The sequence below is a fragment of the Bidens hawaiensis genome, unplaced genomic scaffold (genome assembly GCF_021521415.1).
Source record: "Bidens hawaiensis isolate Kalapana, Puna unplaced genomic scaffold, B.hawaiensis_p1.1 tig00012786_1, whole genome shotgun sequence".
In the NCBI taxonomy this organism is placed as follows: domain Eukaryota; kingdom Viridiplantae; phylum Streptophyta; class Magnoliopsida; order Asterales; family Asteraceae; genus Bidens; species Bidens hawaiensis.
The window spans coordinates 569968-589859 of NW_027492062.1; the positions used below are offsets into that span (position 1 = coordinate 569968).

Sequence of the window (19892 nt, forward strand, 5' to 3'; positions counted from 1 at the left end):
TTCTTGTATACTCTCTAGCGCTATACACATAATGAAAAAAAAAAAAGGAAAAGGCCTCAACATAATAGTTAGTTTTAGGCCTCCACGGATGTTGAGCCGACCCTCATGTTCATGGTGCCCGCTGAGAGGGGATACAAGGCTTGGCCGACCATGGTTAATTGAACCTATGCAAACATAACACTAGAACTGGGTGATAAATTAGCTGAAAATACACTTTGTTTTTAAACAAAATACATGTAGCGGTTAATGGCCCAAATCGAATTAAACACAAGAGAAAATTTTGACACAACTCACTAATTTTTATTAATAAAGAAAATAACTCAAAACTTATCAATTCTCTGTTAACCCTAACATGAATTCTTTAGGATTATATAGAGGCTCGATTACAATTAGAGTTGAATACAAGCTCCTATTTATCTATTAAATAAAATTTCATCTCTGTCTACTAAAATAAAATAGATAATTATCTCTAATTGCAATAATTATTAATTAATTAAAGAGATAGATTTGTTTGCTCGAACTGCCCCACCTTCTCAACCCATAACTCGAGTCCGGGAATTAACTCCAACAGTAATGTACAGATACATAATCAGTTTCTGAATTTTCTCTTTTTAAGTCTCTCTTTTTGAAAAAAGACACAAGACAAACCACATTCCTTGTTTATAGACATCAACTTTTGTATGTTTCTTTATAACAGAACAAATCAAATCCCATACTTAATAATGCATCACAAATCCATGGATCATTACAAAAGATTTAGGTGAGTGGAACACTAATTAAGCAAACCTACTAAGTGCAAATATGACAACTCATGTGGCCACTAAGACATTATGAGTACACAATGATTAGGTGTAGAAATAATTTGTGCAGTAATAAATAAATATAATTATAATTTGCTGCATGTAACATTCAACCAGCCTATCCAGAATTGTGTTCTCTTGCTTAAACTCAATAATCTGGACCACCTCAAATCTTTCAAATTTTTTTATGTTAAATATTTCTTTTCCTTCAGCTTCAAATTAATGTATAATATTAATTCATAATGAAAATTTGTAAAATTAGAAAATGATAAGTTACAACTGTAATTTACAAACATTCGATTGGAGTTCACTTCAAAACTGGCAATACCACAAAAATCAAGCATCTGTTTCTTTGCTAGTTCATACTCAGGATGACTTTGCAAGCATGGATGACAGGTTGGCGTATTGTCGGGTCGAAGCAAATAAGAAATGGTTGTCAAGGTATAGGGCATGCATTTCCTTTTCTAAATAAGAAAATAATACAAATCTTCTAAAATCACACGAACAGTGTTCTATGGCCTAACATATGATTTAAAAAACTCATAGCTACTAAATGAACATAGTAAGCAATTTTCATGTGGCAATTGTCGTTGATAGCCGGCCATAGGATTTTAAAATATATATTCTCACGTTATATTTTATATGTGTAGTAAATTGAGTTGCTAACCAACAAAAACCCAAAGAATATTTAACTCTTTTATTGATAAATAAAGGGAAATGTTAATTATAATCTTTAGGTTTAGGACCATGGATAACAATTGATTAATTTATAATAAAATAAAATCTGGAAAGTAATGTATTACTTTTTGTGCTATAAATGCATGGCTCGTGCACCCTACTTTATTCTCGGAGTTTTCATTAAATAATTTCCGATGTAATACATGTATCTACCTTCATGTAAAATTGTAATAATTTTATGTAGTTTTTGCTAGGTTTCAGTACACTTTTTGAGTTTTTGTGCTGCACAGTTTTAATAAAAATCTTCACAACTTATTGCATAAATAAGAATTATTGGCAAACTATTATTCTTTGATTTAATATAATACATTGTTGGAAACTTAAGCTATATTACATGCCATCTTAATTATTTCCATTGTAAATTATTAACTAACTTTCTAAGTGTTAAGAGTAAAATATTGTGTAAGTAGGTTAAATGCTACAAGAATAGCATAGCTATAGTCTTCTAATTTTACAATTTTCGTATTTAGGATTCTGTTTTTCCTCTCATCATTTGTTAGTTTGTATTTTGTATAAAAGAAATTTAAAAGGAAGAAACTAAAAGCGTGACACTTAGAATTCAATCTACCAATTCTAATAAAGTAAAATAAATAGGGACACTTATCATGTTTTAGTTAATTCTCACAATTTTTTCCCTCCAAAACTAATATACCCTAATATATGTAATAAATCAATAATTATCCACTTTTCTTTTATAATATATTTATATAATATATATATATATATATATATATATATATTTTTATAAATATAAATATTAACATATTATTTTACTATATATTTCAAAATACTTGGTGAATCCTAAAAATCAACGACAAATCATGTTTATCAAATGAAAATTGTTTCGGGTTTTTTATGGAAGTTAAATTTGATTTTATGGGTCAAAAGTTGGTAAATAGATTGTTTGGTACAGGTTAACTACATTTAGGTCAAAATTTGTTACGGGTCAAAAATGAAAATTTTGAATATTTTTAAAAGTTTTAGAATGCAAAATAGATTTATCGTCAAATTTGTTATGGGTTCAAAGTGTTGACTTTAAAATGTCAAAAGTATGAAAGTTAGAATTTTAAACGTGATTCGGGTTTCAAGTTTATTTTTAAGGGCATTTTTTGAAATAATCAAAAGGTTCGGGATTTGGCAAATTGATTATTTTTCCCTCAACTATTAAAACTTAAGAAAAGATTGCGACACTTTCGACATGTCACCCCCATGCCTATCAATGCTTCTAACTTTTATCAAATTTCAAATATTTATATACGTCAACATTAATTTTTCCTTCAATGGTGATCAGAACGTTGTATGAAAAGCGTGCATGCAAAACTATGCTCAAATAAAACAAAATATTCACAAAATTGAATGGGTTAACATGTTATTTTTTATGTTGTCATTATGACAAAGTCGAGAAGCCCTCTGAAACTTATCAACATCTTTTTTATGGTGTAGCTCCGAAAATCATAGTTCTTGAAGAACATCCATTGTTGCAATTTAATATCCTACCTTCCTTTGATGGGTAGTAAATTGATAAACAATAAAGGTAACGCCTCTTTTGTATTTAGGCTGAGTGGTTAGAATTACTATCATATGAGAAGTCTTATTTTCGAAATTGGTTCATAACCAAAATTCTTTCAATTATACATATATGACACAGAGAATGAATTTTTCAATAGAAAGAAGCATTATCGAATACAATTTTGCACGGACATTTTTTATTAAGTTCATTTAAAAAAACCATTTTGTGATATAAATAAAATCAATTTTTGTACACATTGTATAGATACAAGCATAGATGTAATACATTTTTTTTTCATATACGCTATGTAATTATTTGTTTTACTTATAATTTTATAATTTGAATTATCCCGTGTGTAACACGAGCTATAAAACTGGTTTGTTATATAACAAAATTACAGCCACGAGTTTTTAAAGGTTCACATTAATTTATAGTTCATATGACCTTCTTTAATGAAATTTTAATCACCTATAAATTACTTCATATTTTCTTTTTCTTGTCATTTTGTACTTTTATATTAACGATTGAAAACTACGTGTTTAGTGGCTAGCGGAAACCATGATACAGTTATTTATTAATATATATGAGGATTATGGCAAATTTCATGTGTCCTTTTTCACTACGTTCTTTAGTGAAATGGACATGCTAATAAGATAATAAAGTCACGTCCTACTGAAAATCCCAGTGTTTTTTGTTTGTTTCGTAAGGTTTCAATAGAAGTTTTAGCTGTTCGAATCAATTTGGTTTTCTTAAATATAATTTCTAGGTCCTCACCGCGTGACCTCCTTTGGGATTACTTGTCTTATCGCTTGTCTACTAGTCACAACTGAAAAATATATACACTTGCTTATCAATATAGCGATAGTTAGGCCTGTAAACGAACCGAACGTTCGTGAAATATTCGTGAACCGTTCGGCGGGAAGTTCGTTTATGTTCGTTTATTTAATAAACGAACGAACACGAATAAAAAATTTGTGTTCGTTTAATTAAATGAACGAACATGAACAAATGTTCCGTTCGTTCATTTATGTTCATAAATGTTCGTGTATGTTTGTTTATTTACATTCGTTTATGTATTAATAGAAAATAAATAAATATTATCTTGATAATTCATCTACTTAAAGGTTTTATATTTGTTAATTTGGGTTCATTTAAGTTCATTTATGTTTGTGTTCATTTACATTTGTTCATACATGTTCGTTTATCTTTGTTCAGTTATATTTGTTTAGATTTTAAACAAACGAACACAAATGTCCATTTTTAAATAAATGAACATGAACATAAATATTTGTTCGATTAAGTGTCTGTGTTCTTTTAAAGTTAAATGAGCGAACACGAACATGCCCTTGTTCATGTTCATTCGATTCGTTTACAGGCTTTCATTATTCACATTGATGAATACATTTGTCTCAATCTCTAGGCTCTGCCAATTTTATTTGTGTTCGTGAACACATTAATTTCCTTAATGAACGAACACGAACATAAAATCTCGTTCGGTAAGTGTTCGTGACCGTTCGTGAACATACTATTTTCTTAACGAACGAACATGAACAAGGCCTTGTTTATGTTCGTTCGGTTCGTTTATAGCCCTAGCGATAGTTTAGTTTGTAGAAGTCTTGGTTCACTTTTCCAATTATTTTGATAATAATTAGTAATTGTGTTGGTTCATTTTAGTTGTTATTTACTTGTAACCAGTTGCCCTGATAAGGATAACGACTTTTAATGATGTGCTAAAGTCTTTTACTAGACCGTAACCAATGATGTAGGATAAAAACATTAATTTCATTTTAAATTGTCGATAAACTTATGAAGTTTTTTACTGTAAACGTAGTGTTTGATTTTTATATCCTATTGCATATAGATTAGTTGATTGAATTATTTTTTACTATATCTAATTTATATTGATTACTGAACTCGTTGTTGATTGCATAAGAGAAGTTCAAGTATTTTTTTTTCTTGATTCTCTTAGTTGACGTGATAACCATCGAGACGTGAGAAAAAGAAGAAGTGAGAGCAAGAAATGTAAAGTAAGCGTGATTATTTCATATCGACCTAAATACAATATTTAGTCATACAAACATGTACACCTTAAGAAAAACTTTTATTATTAGAAAGACGAAAATGACAAGACAAGTAGGAAATACAGGCACGTGTTCAAATAAAGAGCATTATTAGGGCCATTTACTCCACCATTGTCTAAAGTTGAGGGACCCATTTTATCAATAATAATAATCCTATTCGCACCCACATATTCTATTTCATGTCTTAGGGTTTTAATTACATTCTACCCAAATCAACAATGGATACTTATGCGTTGCACCTGGCTATGGCGGCACTCGTCGGCGCCTCGTTTGTGGCAGTCTCGGCCTACTATATGCACCGCAAAACCCTTGATCAATTGCTGGAGTTTGCAATGACCGTTGAACGAGACAGACAGGAAGAAGAAGATGCAGAGCTGGACGATTACAAGAAGAAGAAGAAGAAGAAGCCACGGCGGATTCAAGGTCCACGCAGAAACGGATTTAACCGTCGGGCCTCCACTTCCTTGCCTGACGTCACCTCCATTCATGATGACCACGATCCTACTTCTATCCCCGTAGGATTGCCTAAACTCCATACGCTTCCTGAAGGTATCAATTTCATTCTGTAATAAATTCAATTAACGTGCTAATTGTGCAAATCAAGTAGTGTAATTATACATACGACTGTGTAATTACACTATGTTATATATATAATCTCACAACATATATAGGGTTTGAATCAAATACATATTAAATTAAATTGCTAATTGTGCAAATCAAGTAGTGTAATTATGCATACTACATGGTGTAATTGATCCAAACACTATGTATATGTGTATATGTGTGTGTGTGTGTGTGTGTTGTGAGGTTGCTAAGTTTTAATTATGATAGGGAAAGCTAGTAGTCATACTGGATTGGCAAAGAGGGCTTCACTTATACTCAGACCGACTTCTCCCAAGTCTCCAGTAGCGAGTGCCAGTGCTTTTGAAAGTGTGGAAGGATCAGATGAGGAAGATGTTGATGTGAATGTTGACAATGTTAATCTAGATTCTACGTATCTTCACACGAATGGGAATGCTGTAAGTTGTTTTTTATGATTTATGGTGCTATGAGAAATTGGTTTTCCTCTGAATACGTACGTGTGTTTGGAAATGAATGAGCAGGGCGCGGAGCAAGCGAATGGTAATGCAAATGGTGAACAGTTGCCCATGGCTGCGCCTGCTATGATAAGGTCGCATAGTGTATCTGGTGATTTACATGGTGTGCAACCTGATCCTGTTGCTGCTGATATTCTTAGAAAGGAGCCGGAGCAGGAAACTTTTGTACGCCTTAGGATCACTCCATATGGTTGGTACTCATGCCTCTTTATTTGATTTATGCGTGCTAATAGTTTCCTTCATCAGTAATTGTGCCTCAACATCATACAATTTGATTACTTACTTGCAGAGACACCATCACTTGATGAAGCAGAGGTTTACAGGGCTTTACAGGTTTGCCTTGAAATGAGGGAAAGTTATGTGTTTAGAGAAACCATTGCACCATGGGAAAAAGAGGTTATATCTGATCCTAGTACCCCTAAACGCAATCCAAATCCCTTTGATTACGTTCCTGAAACAAAATCTGATGTAAGTTGTAAGCCAATTTCTACTCTAGACTAATTCATGTATATCAATATAAAGTTTTCTTGACATGACATTTTGATCATGTTACAGCATCACTTTGAAATGGAAGATGGAGTTGTTCATGTTTATGCAAATAAAGACTGTAAGATTCCATTATTCAGTCATTGCTAATGCTGTTTTTTTTTGTCTATGACTCTATGCATATATATGAACTATAAAATTTTTTGAACGATTTGCAGCAAATGAGAAGCTTTTTCCTGTTGCTGATGCAACAACCTTTTTTACTGACCTACATCACATTCTTAAAGTGATAGCTGCTGGTAATACACGAACAGTGTGCCATCACCGGCTTGGTCTTCTAGAACAGGTTTCTGATTTTTTATGTTCGTTTTGCAATTTTTAGGTGATATGCTTTCATTTTTCTGACTTTGACTTCTTTTATGTCAAGAAATTCAACCTTCATTTAATGCTAAACGCGGATAAAGAGTTTTTAGCTCAGAAAAGTGCACCACACCGTGACTTCTATAATGTGCGGAAGGTGGATACCCATGTTCATCATTCTGCATGCATGAATCAAAAACATTTGTTAAGGTTCATAAAGTCTAAGTTGAAAAAAGAGCCTGATGAGGTAATAAAATAAATAATCCGTCGGTTTGTTTTTCATATTTGTTATATTGATTTATGGTGCTGACCTTGTGTTTGTTTCTTTAGGTTGTAATATTTCGGGATGGGACCTATCTGACTTTAAGAGAGGTTTTTGAGAGCTTGGATTTAACTGGGTAGTAAAATGACCATTTGGACGCCCTGTTTGTTGACAATAGTTAAATTGTCGTGATTAATTAGTCTAATGGCATTCAAATTTTTATGATGCAGTTATGACCTTAATGTTGATCTGTTAGATGTGCACGCTGACAAGAGCACCTTTCACCGTTTTGACAAATTTAATCTCAAATACAATCCATGTGGTCAAAGTAGGCTTAGGGAGATTTTCTTGAAGCAAGATAATTTAATTCAGGGTAAGCTTCTTCTATTTAACTTAGGGAATAAAAAATTGTTATTGCAATCTCAGAGATAGAATATTCAAAATTGCATCTTAACACCATTTTGTCAGGTCGCTTCCTTGCTGAGCTGACCAAACAAGTATTTGCGGATCTTGATGCAAGTAAATATCAAGTAAGTTATGAATCTGGATTGTTTAATGTTTGTTTTCATAATTAATTTTGATGGCATTTGCTCTGTATTTAAAATGCTGCATTTTACAGATGGCTGAATACAGAATATCCATATATGGGAGAAAACAAAGTGAGTGGGACAATTTGGCAAGTTGGATTGTGAATAATGAACTCTACAGTGATAACGTTGTTTGGTTGATTCAGGTACATCTGTAATCATATATCATTGTTAATTAGTATCCCTTATCGTAAGGCATAAACGCTAAACATCATTATTATCACTTCCAATTAATGATTTCTTTTAATTAAAATTTTTTTGCAGCTGCCTCGACTTTACAATATATATAAGGAAATGGGTATTGTGACATCATTTCAGACCATTCTTGACAACATATTCCTTCCTCTTTTCGAGGTTACAGTTGACCCAGGATCTCATCCGCAGTTGCATGTTTTCTTGAAACAGGTTTGCCTGTTTGACTTATTACAATATTTATGTGCTGCGGCTGCATACATGTTTAGGTTCCTGAAAATTGCGCTTTACATAGTGTGCAAAGCTTGCATTTCTTGTTTTTAAATATATTATGATGGTGTATTATTGGCAATTTTCATACAAAATTATTTTTATTTAAAAACTGCAGGTTGTGGGGTTGGATTTAGTGGATGATGAAAGCAAGCCTGAAAGACGCCCTACAAAACACATGCCAACACCTGCACAATGGACCAATATATTCAATCCTGCTTTCTCTTATTATGTTTACTATTGCTACGCCAACCTTTATACCTTAAACAAGGCAAGTATGCTTCTGCAATATGCACAATTTTATAAAGATCCATTTTTTTTGTAATCCAATTACATTCCAACAAGTAAACATATGAATTTTGAGTTTGATGATGTTATGCTACAGCTTCGTGAATCAAAAGGCATGACTACCATCAGATTCCGCCCTCATTGTGGTGAGGTACGCATTGCCAGTCCGTTCACCTCTTCTGTTTCTACCTTTTGGAATTATTGAGTTATTTTCTATATTTAGGCTGGTGATATTGACCATCTTGCTGCTGCGTTTCTTACGACTCATAACATTGCACATGGGATTAATCTAAGAAAGTCTCCTGTACTTCAATACCTGTACTACCTTGCACAGGTAAAACAAAAGAGACTTTCTGGTTTTGACCCTTTTTGGTTTGTTGACTTGTAATTAAAAGTATATCTAATGAGCTTTGTAATCAGATTGGTCTTGCAATGTCTCCTTTGAGTAACAACTCCTTATTTCTAGATTACCACCGGAACCCGTTTCCAATGTTTTTCCTGAGAGGCCTTAATGTTTCTTTATCTACTGATGACCCTTTACAAATCCACCTAACAAAGGAGCCGTTAGTGGAGGAGTACAGTATTGCTGCTTCTGTAAGCATCCACCTTCCTATTTTTCTTGAGATTTGTAAATACTAATGTTATCCTTTCACAGGTATGGAAATTAAGTGCCTGTGATCTCTGTGAGATTGCCCGTAATTCAGTATACCAATCTGGTTTCTCACATGTTCTCAAGGTAAAGTTACCATTGTCGATGTCATTTTCTTGTGGTTGTGTATGTTAAATATTATATTGTGAATTGGTGGTAACTGAACTTTTTTTTTCTTACAGTCACATTGGATTGGTTCGGAGTACTACAAGAGAGGACCAGATGGAAATGACATTCACAAGACGAATGTGCCACATATTCGACTTGAATTCCGTGACATGGTATGCATTTTAATTTAAACGAGCATAATCTTTTCTGTGGTTTTGTTATCAAATTATTTGGTGTGAAAAATTTGGCATTCATTGTGCTTGTTTACTATATTGTTGCATACAGATCTGGAGAGAGGAGATGCAACAGATTTATCTAGGGAAAGCTGAATTGCCTGAATATATCGAGACTTAGCTTCTTTCATATCATAACACCGTTTTGTGGCTTTCTGATGGTAATTAACTTTCGGGTGAAACATTTTTTAAGTTTTTATATCTGGAATTCATTTACTATAATATCAAATTGGATCACATTACACTTTTTTATTTGTTTGATAACACAATGCGTTTTAGTTATTGCAGTTCCATTGGTTGACATTTGGTGGAATACCTGAAGCTGAAGAGCTAATTTGGGTTAACTCCAAAGTTCAGTGAAAGCTTTAGGTCAACCTATCTGAGTGTATATTATAAGAGGATCAGAAATATATTTTGTAACAGAAGATTATGTGTTATCTTTTCTAGGCTTTCGTGATATCACAAAGAATAATCTGAACACATTTATTTAAAAAGTATTTTTGCAGTGCATCTTAAGAATATATATATACAATCAATTTTCTTCTTTTACTTGCTTTACTATCTTGTTCTAAGTGATGAGTCTGTGGCTACTAGACATGATTAATAGTTAAGTTTGGTTGTAGACTCTTTTGAGTTAAGCACATGAAACAGGCAACTTAGCATGTCAACTAATCTCCATAAAACTTTTTCTTATTCAATCATGACATCAAAACACATTATACCATAAAATCTCAAATTAAAACAAGCATGCACAACAAGGTCCATATTCTTTGAACTAGAAAGTTAGTCTTGAACTGATAAACAGCAGCAGGCTGCAACAGTCTCAACTACCACAGTACCATGACTATCTACAAACAAAAGCAAAGTAACATATTTTGGTCTTGTAACCTAGATGTTGACATGAAACTTGTTCCAGAGTCAATCATCATCGGTTCTTGGACTGCAACACAAATAGAATGTAAATCAGATTAGATTAAATAAATCTTCAATGCTTGTTAACGAAGAGAGAAACACAAAGATACCTCAATGTTTTGAGTCATTTCTCCATGTTTCGAGTCATTTCTTTCACCTGCTCAGCAATTTCTTGCCTCTTTTTTGCAGCTGTAAAAGCCAAATACAGATCTACATTAGATGCATGCATATTACACAGACTCTGGATGAACCTACTACAATTTAGATCTTGCAACGCTTTGTTTTACTATTATTACAAATTTAAAAATTCCATCTCTTTGGATAAAAATCAACTTAGAAGACAAGAAAAACTCTGGGCAACATCTTGATAGCATTTTGACCCATCACAGTTTAGTTATTTTCCTTTAAAAACAACCCAAATCGACCCATTCGTATATAAACGGGCTGTAAAAGTATTGTGTTGTTACTTACCTAGGCTGGACATTTCTTCCATTGACTTGGAAGTCTTGACAGCAAATCGTTGAAATGTTCGGCTATGGCATCACATTCCACGAGAAAGATAGTTAAATTGTGATATATAATAAGTAATGGAAAGATAGAGTGAGTAAGTAGGAAATATCATTTGGTGTTGATAGGTGAAATAATAAAAAGAGTTGGGCAACAAGCAATAAAAGCAAAGCAAAGCATAGGACATGTATGCTTTTCGAAATCTATCTAATTATACCTTAATGAAATAGGAGCAGCAGGTAAATGATAGTTAGATTGCAGGAAGGTAAAGCAAACCTACCTGTTGGCGAGACTTTCAACGAGGATCTCATTGACCAGGTATGAGAATACACGCTGCACAAAATTCCCTCCAGCCATCAAATTGATTGAAAAACAAAGTCTGAAACTTTACACACAATTAATTAGCACAGAAGAAGGATTGATTGATTGATTCAATTGGTACCTGGTTATGATGTATCGGTCGATCCCTAGTTTCTCTCTCTCTCTCTCTCTCTCTCTGGAAACGTCGTACAGGAAAGGAAGGAGAAACAAACAAATGAATCAATCTTTTTTTATTTATCAACAAAAATAATAATAATAATAATTACGTATTGTATAATGTATATCCCTAAATAAATAGAAGAGTCAAGTGCCATTTTAGTACCTTTGGTTTGTCCAATTACGCAACTTTAGTACCGTATTTGAATTTATTACAAATGGCTACCTGACTTTTCTAAAACTTGCAATTTTAATATTTTTTTCTAACCCTGTCTATTATTTTCCGTTAAGTCAAGGGTAAATTAGTAATTTCGATTTTATTTATTTTCTCTTTTAGCTAAGTGTCATTTTCATACCTATGGTTTGTTCAATTACACAACTTTAATAACTTTTTTTGAATTTATTGCAACTTGATACTTTGATTAGTTTTGGATAGATAGACAAATTAAAAGAGACATTACATATTACATATTACAATTAAAAGATAACTAAATACATGATAGAAGATGAAAAACAATGAAATGTATAACATATTTTTTAACCTTTTGTTCTTGATTGCCAATTTAGTAGCTCAAGATCCAAGTTTATCTTAGCCATTTTTCTTGCATTTTTTTATGTGCATTGATTTTTTTTTTCAAAAGTTTGGGTATGATAACAGTAGCTCTTTAACACATCGAAAGATCAAGCCAAAACACAATCACACAACTTCACACCTCTTAGTATAGCATCAATTGAACTTGTAGATGAATGGCGGTTGACAAATCACATGGACAAAACAATATATCGTAATTTATTGAACTTAAAGATGAACAATGGTTAGGGTTTGAAGGATCATTGAGCGCGGGAGGGGGGTGATCTTAGGGCTATAAACGAACCGAACGAACACGAACAAGGCCTTGTTCATGTTCGTTCGTTAAGAAAATAATGTGTTCACGAACGGTTCACGAACACTTACCGAACGAGGTTTATGTTCGTGTTCGTTCATTAAGGAAATTAATGTGTTCACGAACACAAATGAACACAAATAAAATCGGCAGAGCCTAGAGATCGAGACCGATGTATTCATCAATGTAAATAATGGAAGCCTGTAAACGAATCAAATGAACACAAATAAGGGCATGTTCATGCTCGTTCACTTAATTTTAAAAGAACACGGACACTTAATCGAACAAATATTTATGTTCATGTTTGGTTATTTAAAAATGGACATTTGTGTTCGTTTATTTAAAATCTAAACAAACATAACTAAATAAAGATAAATGAACATGTATGAACAAATGTAAATGAACACAAATATAAACGAACTTAAACGAAAACACTTAAATGAACACAAATTAACAAATATAAAACCTTTAAGCAGATGACCTATCCAGATAATATTTAATTATTTTCTATTAGTACATAAACGAACATAAATGAACGTTCATGAACATAAATGAACGAACAGAACATGTGTTCATGTTCGTTCTTTTAATTAAACGAACACAAATTTTTTGTTCATGTTCGTTCGCTTATTAAATAAACGAACATAAACGAACATAAACGAACGGTTCACGAATAATTCACGAACGTTCGGTTCGTTTACAGGCCTAGTTGATCTGTTCATTTAGGGTTAGAGATGATCTTTTAATTGTAATATGCAATGCCTCTTTTGGTTTGCTTATATATCCAAAACTAATCAAAGTATCTAGTTGCAATAAATTCAAAAAAAGGTACTAAAGTTGTGTAATTTGACAAACCACAGGTACTAAAATGGCACTTAACTTAAAACAGAAAATAAATAAAAAAATCGAAATTACTAATTTGCCCCTGACTTAACGGACAAAATAAACGGGGTTAGAAAAAATTACTAAAATTGCAAGTTTTAAAAAAATAAGATAGCCATTTACAATAAATTCAAAAACGGAACTAAAGATGCGTAATTGGATAAACCATTCACTAAAATGGCTGTTAACTCTAAATAGAAATAAATGAAGTAACAATAAAGAAATGGATAAGAATAAGAGGAATAAGTGCGTTGGTGTTATAGTGTTAATAATAATAATAATAAGGACCCCCAAATTAATCAAATTGATGTTTCTTTCTTTCATTCGTTCTGTCTTTCTTATAATTCTTCATCAAATGACTGATTAATCAATCAATCGGCAGAGAAAGTGACAGAAAGAATCAGCAGAGCATATGCATATGGAAGCAAATTGTACGGAAAAGGAAAAGAATGAATTCAAGGTACGGAGCGAATTAGAGTTGCAGGAATATGCAGACAAATTCGTCATCAGCATCACTTCCTGATGGCTTTTCTATCTCTCGTTCCGATGGAACCTTTCATAACTTTCACGGTCGGTTACTTGCTTGCTTTCATTTTATTTGGCTGATGCTAATATTCAATCAATGATACTGTAGGTGTTCATAATTTGGAAACTACTACTGCTGCTGCTTCCAAGGTCTATCCTGTCTTTGGAGTTGCCGGATCCATTAGGTTGCTTGCAGGTCGGTCTCATGCTTCTTTTCTTTTCTTTTCTAATCTAATCCATCCATCCTTACACTTGGTTAGTTGTATGTTATTTTGCTTCTCTAACTTATTCCTCTTGCGTAGTTTGGTTATAACTTCTCGCAAGGAGGTCGGCACTTACCTTGGTTACCCTGTCTTCCGAGTCATGTCTATGAAGTTTTTATCTTGTAATCAAGGTTTAAATAACTTAACTAATCAGCAAGTAAGTTCACTTTCTCAATAATACTTCCTATTCATCATCTCCCAAGCTTAATTGATTCATTAAACATCATTTTACAGAAAAAAAGACGAAGCATACTTCCAGACATTGTTGAGAATTGTGGAGGAGACACCTGGCTTGTATTATTCCTATGAAACTGATATTACATTAAAGTATGCTTCTTATTGTATGATGAGTTACTACATAACTAGGTAAATTTTGTTTAAAGAAACTTGATATCTTGCAGCTTGCAGAGAAGATACAAGATGGCTGATGGGTGGATGAGTAAACCAATTTGGAAGCAGGTATGCACACATATGAGTTTTGATTTGTATTATTATAATCCACAATGGATAAATTTCATATGCTTATTACACGTATTTTGGATCTGCTTTCATATTTTTTTGGGTCAAGAGCTCAAGATGACTGCAATATCATCATATTATGCAGTCTTTTGATTTTGAACCACTACGCATCCTTCATCTATCCTGCATAATGGTTTGCCATAATGATAACAACTCTTGCTGAGGATATAAAAGCTTACATGTTTGTATTTCAGGCTGACCCGCGCTTTGTTTGGAACAGGAATATCTTAGAGGAGCTAATTGAGAATAAGGTTAGAGACATAATGCACTTCACATTTTCTTCTTTTCACAACTGTTTATTTCTAGACTATATAGATGGCATATCACATTTGATATATCTTTTCTGAAATATTCATATTTCTTCTCACAGGTTGATGAGTTCATTGTGCCATTATTACAAGGAAATATCCTTTCAATGTGTCTGAGTGACATGTACATATTCATATGCATGTTTCTTTTCTTCATTCTCTGTATTCTATGTGAATGTCCACCAATGAAATTTTATGCAAAGTATTGTTATCAGATTCCATAGGGTTTATGATACTCATCCTTAACTAAGAATTAAGCTTCCAGATGGGACAGGTCAAGCTAAACAATTTAACATCCACAATTACATTAATATCAAGGAGGTGCACAAGGCGTCTTGGTAGGTGAAGATGAATATTATTTTTATTAATCTAAGACAACGCCATTTATATATGCCAAACTTTGAGTAATCTGATATGAATCAGGTACTAGAATGTGGAGACGTGGAGCTAATCTAGAAGGGGATACTGCTAATTTTATTGAAACCGAACAACTGCTGGAGTATGACCGATTCAAGTCATCATTTTTGCAGGTAATTACTTTTTGAAAGATATTATCCAATCTAAGTATAACGTTTAAGTGCATTAACTATTGATTTAAAACTCCAAATATTGGTGGCTTTGTAATGTGAATGGTCTGTATGTCTAATCCTACTTGTGCATATTTTGACATGTTAACGTGAAATTTGTTTATTTTAACAAAAAAACTTATAGTTGGAAGCTTACACGCATCTAATTTACTATAGATCTATAAGTTCATTTTTTTAGATATTGGGGATGTTATATTGTCTGATTAGTGAAAGTTACCTTTTTCCAGGTTCGAGGTTCAATTCCGCTGTTGTGGGAGCAAATTGTTGATTTGAGTTATAAACCCCATCTTTCTATCATTGAGCATGAAGATACGGTGTGGACTTTATTAGACTGTATTACTATTATTATATAAGGATTCTTTGATTATGGTAACTTGGAGCCTAATGGGGCGTTTGTTCGTTAAGTCTAATTGGAATATTTGAGTCTTGAAGTTCAAGAATTACCTAGCCTACAAATACAGTCTTCATTTTTGAGCTATAGATTATTGAGTATATAATACAGGCAGCCATCGATAACAATGTTTGCTTAATTTCTGCAGCCTATGGTTGTGAAGCGCCACTTTCATGATCTTATGCAAAGATATGGAAATACTATTGCTGTTGACTTAACTGATAAGGTAAGAGTCGGCCCAAACATTAATTTGATTGCATTGTAATGTTATTCTATATAAGCGTGCTCTGTTATCGACAATTATATTAATATCATATGTTATTGGTTACGTGCAGCATGGAAATGAGGGCCAATTGAGCTTTGCATTTGCCACAGAAATGGAAAAGCTGCCAGATGTTAGGTAATTCTTTATTTATGCTTTGACTTTCTACTATATATTTGTTTGCAATCTAGACCTTATATTACATTTACGCAATAAAGGAAACATTGATCTAGAATTTTGTTTTTTAGTTATATGTGTTCATACGGGGGCAGATTGCAGTTTTAATGTGAATTTATTATTGACTCAGATACGTCCCATTTGATTTCCATCAACGCTGTGGCGGATCAAATTTTGACAGCTTAAAACTTCTCTATGATGAAATAGCCGCGGATCAAATTTTGACAGCTTAAAACTTCTCTATGATGAAATAGCCGATGACTTTGAAAAACAGGGGTAATACTACAATCTTTACAAGTTATTCTCCTGAAATGATTTCCTTAAGTGGAACTATGATGGTTTTTTCATAATACAATTTATGATATTCACTGTTCCAGCTCAGCAGATTCTTTCTCCAAACCATGGATGGAGAGTTGTTAGAAGAGCAGAAAGGAATAATTTGATCCAACTGCATTGATTGCCTTGATCGAACAAATGTTACACAGGTTCAAGAAAGCACACTTAAGCTTTAGTGCTTTACACTATTTATCTAGAGGTTACACAGATTAATACTACAGACCCTAAAAGAACAAAATTGTGATGTTTGTGATTGCAGAGCTATCTTGCAAGGATCTCTTTGGAACAACAGTTGCAACGGATATGTGCACTAACATCTTCAGAGTACATTTGTACTTTTACGGAGGATGAAGATCTTGAGATTTTCAGAAACTGTGTGTACTAATATTTTACGTATGGTTCTTCCCTAACCGGAAACTTTATTCAGTGTTAATATTTGCAACTCTTCTTTGATAGTGTGGGTGAATCAAGGTGACGAGATCAGCCTTGAGTATTCTGGAACCAATGCTCTAAAAGGAGACAATGTCAGGTAATATCAGAAGAAAGATTCATCATCATCATCATCATCATCATCATCGTACTCAGTATATCCCACCATATCAGAAGAAAGACTGAGATACAATAATCCTTCTGTCTTCCTTTCCTTGAATTTTTTTTTTTTTCATTTTTTGCAGATATGGAAAACAAACTATTTCTGGATTAATAAAAGATGGGATTAGTGCTCTTTCGAGATATTATCTAAATAATTTTCAAGATGGGATGCGACAGGCAAGATTCTCTATAACAAAGTTTTTCCTTCCTGATTGTGTTGAATATTTTTCTTGTGTATTGGTGTTTTTCATTTTTTCCAGGATGCAATTGATCTCATTTCTGGAAACTATACCGTCAGTGGAAACAGTCCTTCTCCATTTCAGCTAAACAAATTTGAGTCACGCACTGTGAGTAACCAGATATTTGTCCAGATTATATATTTATGATGCTTGTTCTAAAGTTACCATTCGTTCTATGATATACACACTAAAACAATTTGTGTTGTTTGCAGTTATTTCCAGTGGCATCAGCTTTATTGATTGGAGGCTTGACAGTTACATCCATTACTCTTAACCGAGGTATTGAACGGACTCCATTAGAGGGATGTTAGATTTGTATTTTCATGAGCTGAATTTGTTTGTTATTGAAGCTGCAGCGGGACAAAATGCTCAGAGTGTTATATCATCTGTAATATGTGCGGGTGCAACAGCAGGAATGATGGCTCTAGTAAAAGCAAATGGAAGACAAATATGTTCTCGGCCTCGTTTGTGTGGCCTTTTGTAGTTTGGTTACTACTACATTTCATATTAGTTATGCATCAAGTATAGGAAATAATGTCCTGGGTTTGTTTGAACTCACTTTGCTATTCGAATGGTTACTAATTAAAAAGGTCTAAACCGTGACTTGTGCAGTATAGGTGCTAGATAAGTATGTGTTTGTGACTTTTGTCAATGAAATTAGCAACAATATATTATGCTTGTTAAGTATAAAACAAAACAATAATGGAGATGCGGGGCATCGATCCCGTACCTCTCGCATGCTAAGCGAGCGCTCTACCATCTGAGCTACATCCCCACATGTTATATGTTTCAAAGTCAACTGAAGTTCATCAAATAACTTATGCTAAATTGAAATTGAGAGGCGGATATTGTAAGGCTCACTTAAATAATGTTTGTTACTAGCACTCTTAAAATCTATTCTTTTTGGTATTAAAATTTAAATGATTATTAAGAAGTTTGAAAAAGCCAATAAACATTTCTCAAACTCAATCCCAAACATGCTCTTAATAAATGTGTACTTAGTCAAACCCCCGCCCCCTGCAAAAATAGACCATGAAACCAAACACAATATAAAACAAACTTTTCCAAAAAACAAACACCAATAAAACACTATTATACAGTATTAATCCAAAACCAATATCTTATTTTACGAAACCCCAAATCGATTAAACATAACAACGAACAATAAAAAACTACACTTTTTCAATCAGCGTTTATCGCATTCACTAAAACAACATAACACAAAACACTACTTCAATAGGTGTTTATTGCATTCACTATTTTATTTTACAAAACCCCAAATCGATTAGACATAACAACGAACAACAAAAAACTACTATCGTCTACAAAACTAACAATATCAGACGATATTTTTCAACCATACCTTCAATCGCTGTTTATAGCCTTCGATTGGTGTTTCAAGCCTTCAAATCGGTGAGTCGCATACAATATCAACGATAGTTTTTGTCAAAAGGGTTATGGTGGGAATCGTGAAGCAAAAAACGACAGGGTCACTTTTTTGTATGATGTGATTTGCACGGCGAGGGGGGGGGGGTTCCAAGTGTACTGGTGAGAGAGTATGACGAGAGAAAGCACCCACAATGCCCCCATGTGTACTTATAAACATTTAAATAAACACTTATCACACATGCACCCACAAGATACAATCTGATCCATCCATCCAAATGATCAACGGTCAGGAAAGGGTTTCGGGGGTTTTCTCCACTAAAGGGGGTTTTCAAATTAACCCAACCCTATATATATATATATATATCTTTGATGCATGATTTATCCATGTTGACCCCCACCCCCACATTTGGTCCTTGCTCTCTACCAACAGAAACATGCTCATATTGTTGTAAGATGTAACTAGACTTTTGACACTTGTACACCTTCATCTATGTCATCACATGCAATCTACAAATGAAGGATTTTGCTTATTTGTTCTATTAATGAAATTGAAAGATACTAAATAGGGCATAAATATGATATTTAAACATAGTGCCATAGTGCCTTTAGCTCATGGTCAGTAACCTTTGGCATTTAAAGTAATGTTCAACAAAACTTGCAAAAGAGATCATGTGAATCATATAACTAAAACCCTACCAATATCTCAATTTGACCCAAAAAGCAAAAGAGATCATGTGAATCATACAACTCAAACCCTACCAATATCTCAATTTGACCCAAAAAACTCCTGGGCCGTCTGGACCATACTCCAGCTGCATTTCTTTTAAAAGATTTTCAACCTACAGTTAGAAAATAATAATAATAAAATAATTAAATAATAATAATAAAAATAATAATGTAGTAGTAGCAATAGCAATAACAATTACAATAATCATAGTTGATTACCTGGACTTTTATAACCGCGTCTCCGTGATCGCCACCA

General features: G+C 33.1%; 1 protein-coding gene, 1 long non-coding RNA gene and 1 pseudogene across 3 annotated transcripts; 2 read left to right on the forward strand and 1 right to left on the reverse strand.

Moving 5' to 3' along the window:
* The first annotated feature begins 5347 nt into the window (after positions 1-5347).
* On the forward strand, positions 5348-10061 carry LOC143542196 (AMP deaminase-like). The gene is made up of 20 exons (XM_077034841.1): positions 5348-5678; positions 5961-6148; positions 6233-6416; positions 6516-6694; positions 6782-6833; positions 6931-7058; positions 7140-7319; positions 7403-7470; positions 7565-7707; positions 7803-7864; positions 7954-8067; positions 8186-8326; positions 8502-8654; positions 8769-8822; positions 8895-9005; positions 9092-9265; positions 9327-9407; positions 9503-9601; positions 9714-9822; positions 9941-10061. The coding sequence occupies exons 1-19, from the start codon at positions 5348-5350 to the stop codon at positions 9780-9782; spliced, it is 2511 nt and encodes an 836-aa protein (XP_076890956.1). The 3' UTR covers positions 9783-9822; positions 9941-10061.
* Positions 10062-10589: 528 nt separating this feature from the next.
* LOC143542197 (uncharacterized) lies at positions 10590-11457 on the reverse strand. Its single transcript, XR_013136864.1, has 4 exons — positions 11361-11457; positions 11045-11106; positions 10684-10762; positions 10590-10601 (listed from the first exon to the last, which is right to left on the reverse strand). It is a non-coding gene; the product is annotated as an uncharacterized LOC143542197 (long non-coding RNA).
* A 2340-nt stretch (positions 11458-13797) lies between these two features.
* LOC143542198 (phosphoinositide phosphatase SAC8-like) lies at positions 13798-18036 on the forward strand (annotated as a pseudogene). Its single transcript, XR_013136865.1, has 21 exons — positions 13798-13893; positions 13958-14048; positions 14151-14264; positions 14346-14438; positions 14513-14570; positions 14825-14881; positions 15001-15049; positions 15190-15276; positions 15362-15468; positions 15753-15839; positions 16065-16142; positions 16252-16316; positions 16486-16517; positions 16565-16631; positions 16741-16840; positions 16951-17065; positions 17148-17220; positions 17366-17459; positions 17543-17629; positions 17734-17800; positions 17872-18036. The product of XR_013136865.1 is annotated as a phosphoinositide phosphatase SAC8-like (transcript).
* The last annotated feature ends 1856 nt before the right edge of the window (positions 18037-19892 follow it).

Bases quoted from the DNA above. Each gene is read 5' to 3' on its own strand.
- LOC143542196 (XM_077034841.1), top strand. From the start codon at position 5,348: ATGGATACTTATGCGTTGCACCTGGCTATGGCGGCACTCGTCGGCGCC. The intron at 6,834-6,930 runs GTAAGATTCCAT...AACGATTTGCAG, and splicing joins TGTTTATGCAAATAAAGACT to CAAATGAGAAGCTTTTTCCT. The intron at 8,655-8,768 runs GCAAGTATGCTT...GTTATGCTACAG, and splicing joins ACCTTTATACCTTAAACAAG to CTTCGTGAATCAAAAGGCAT.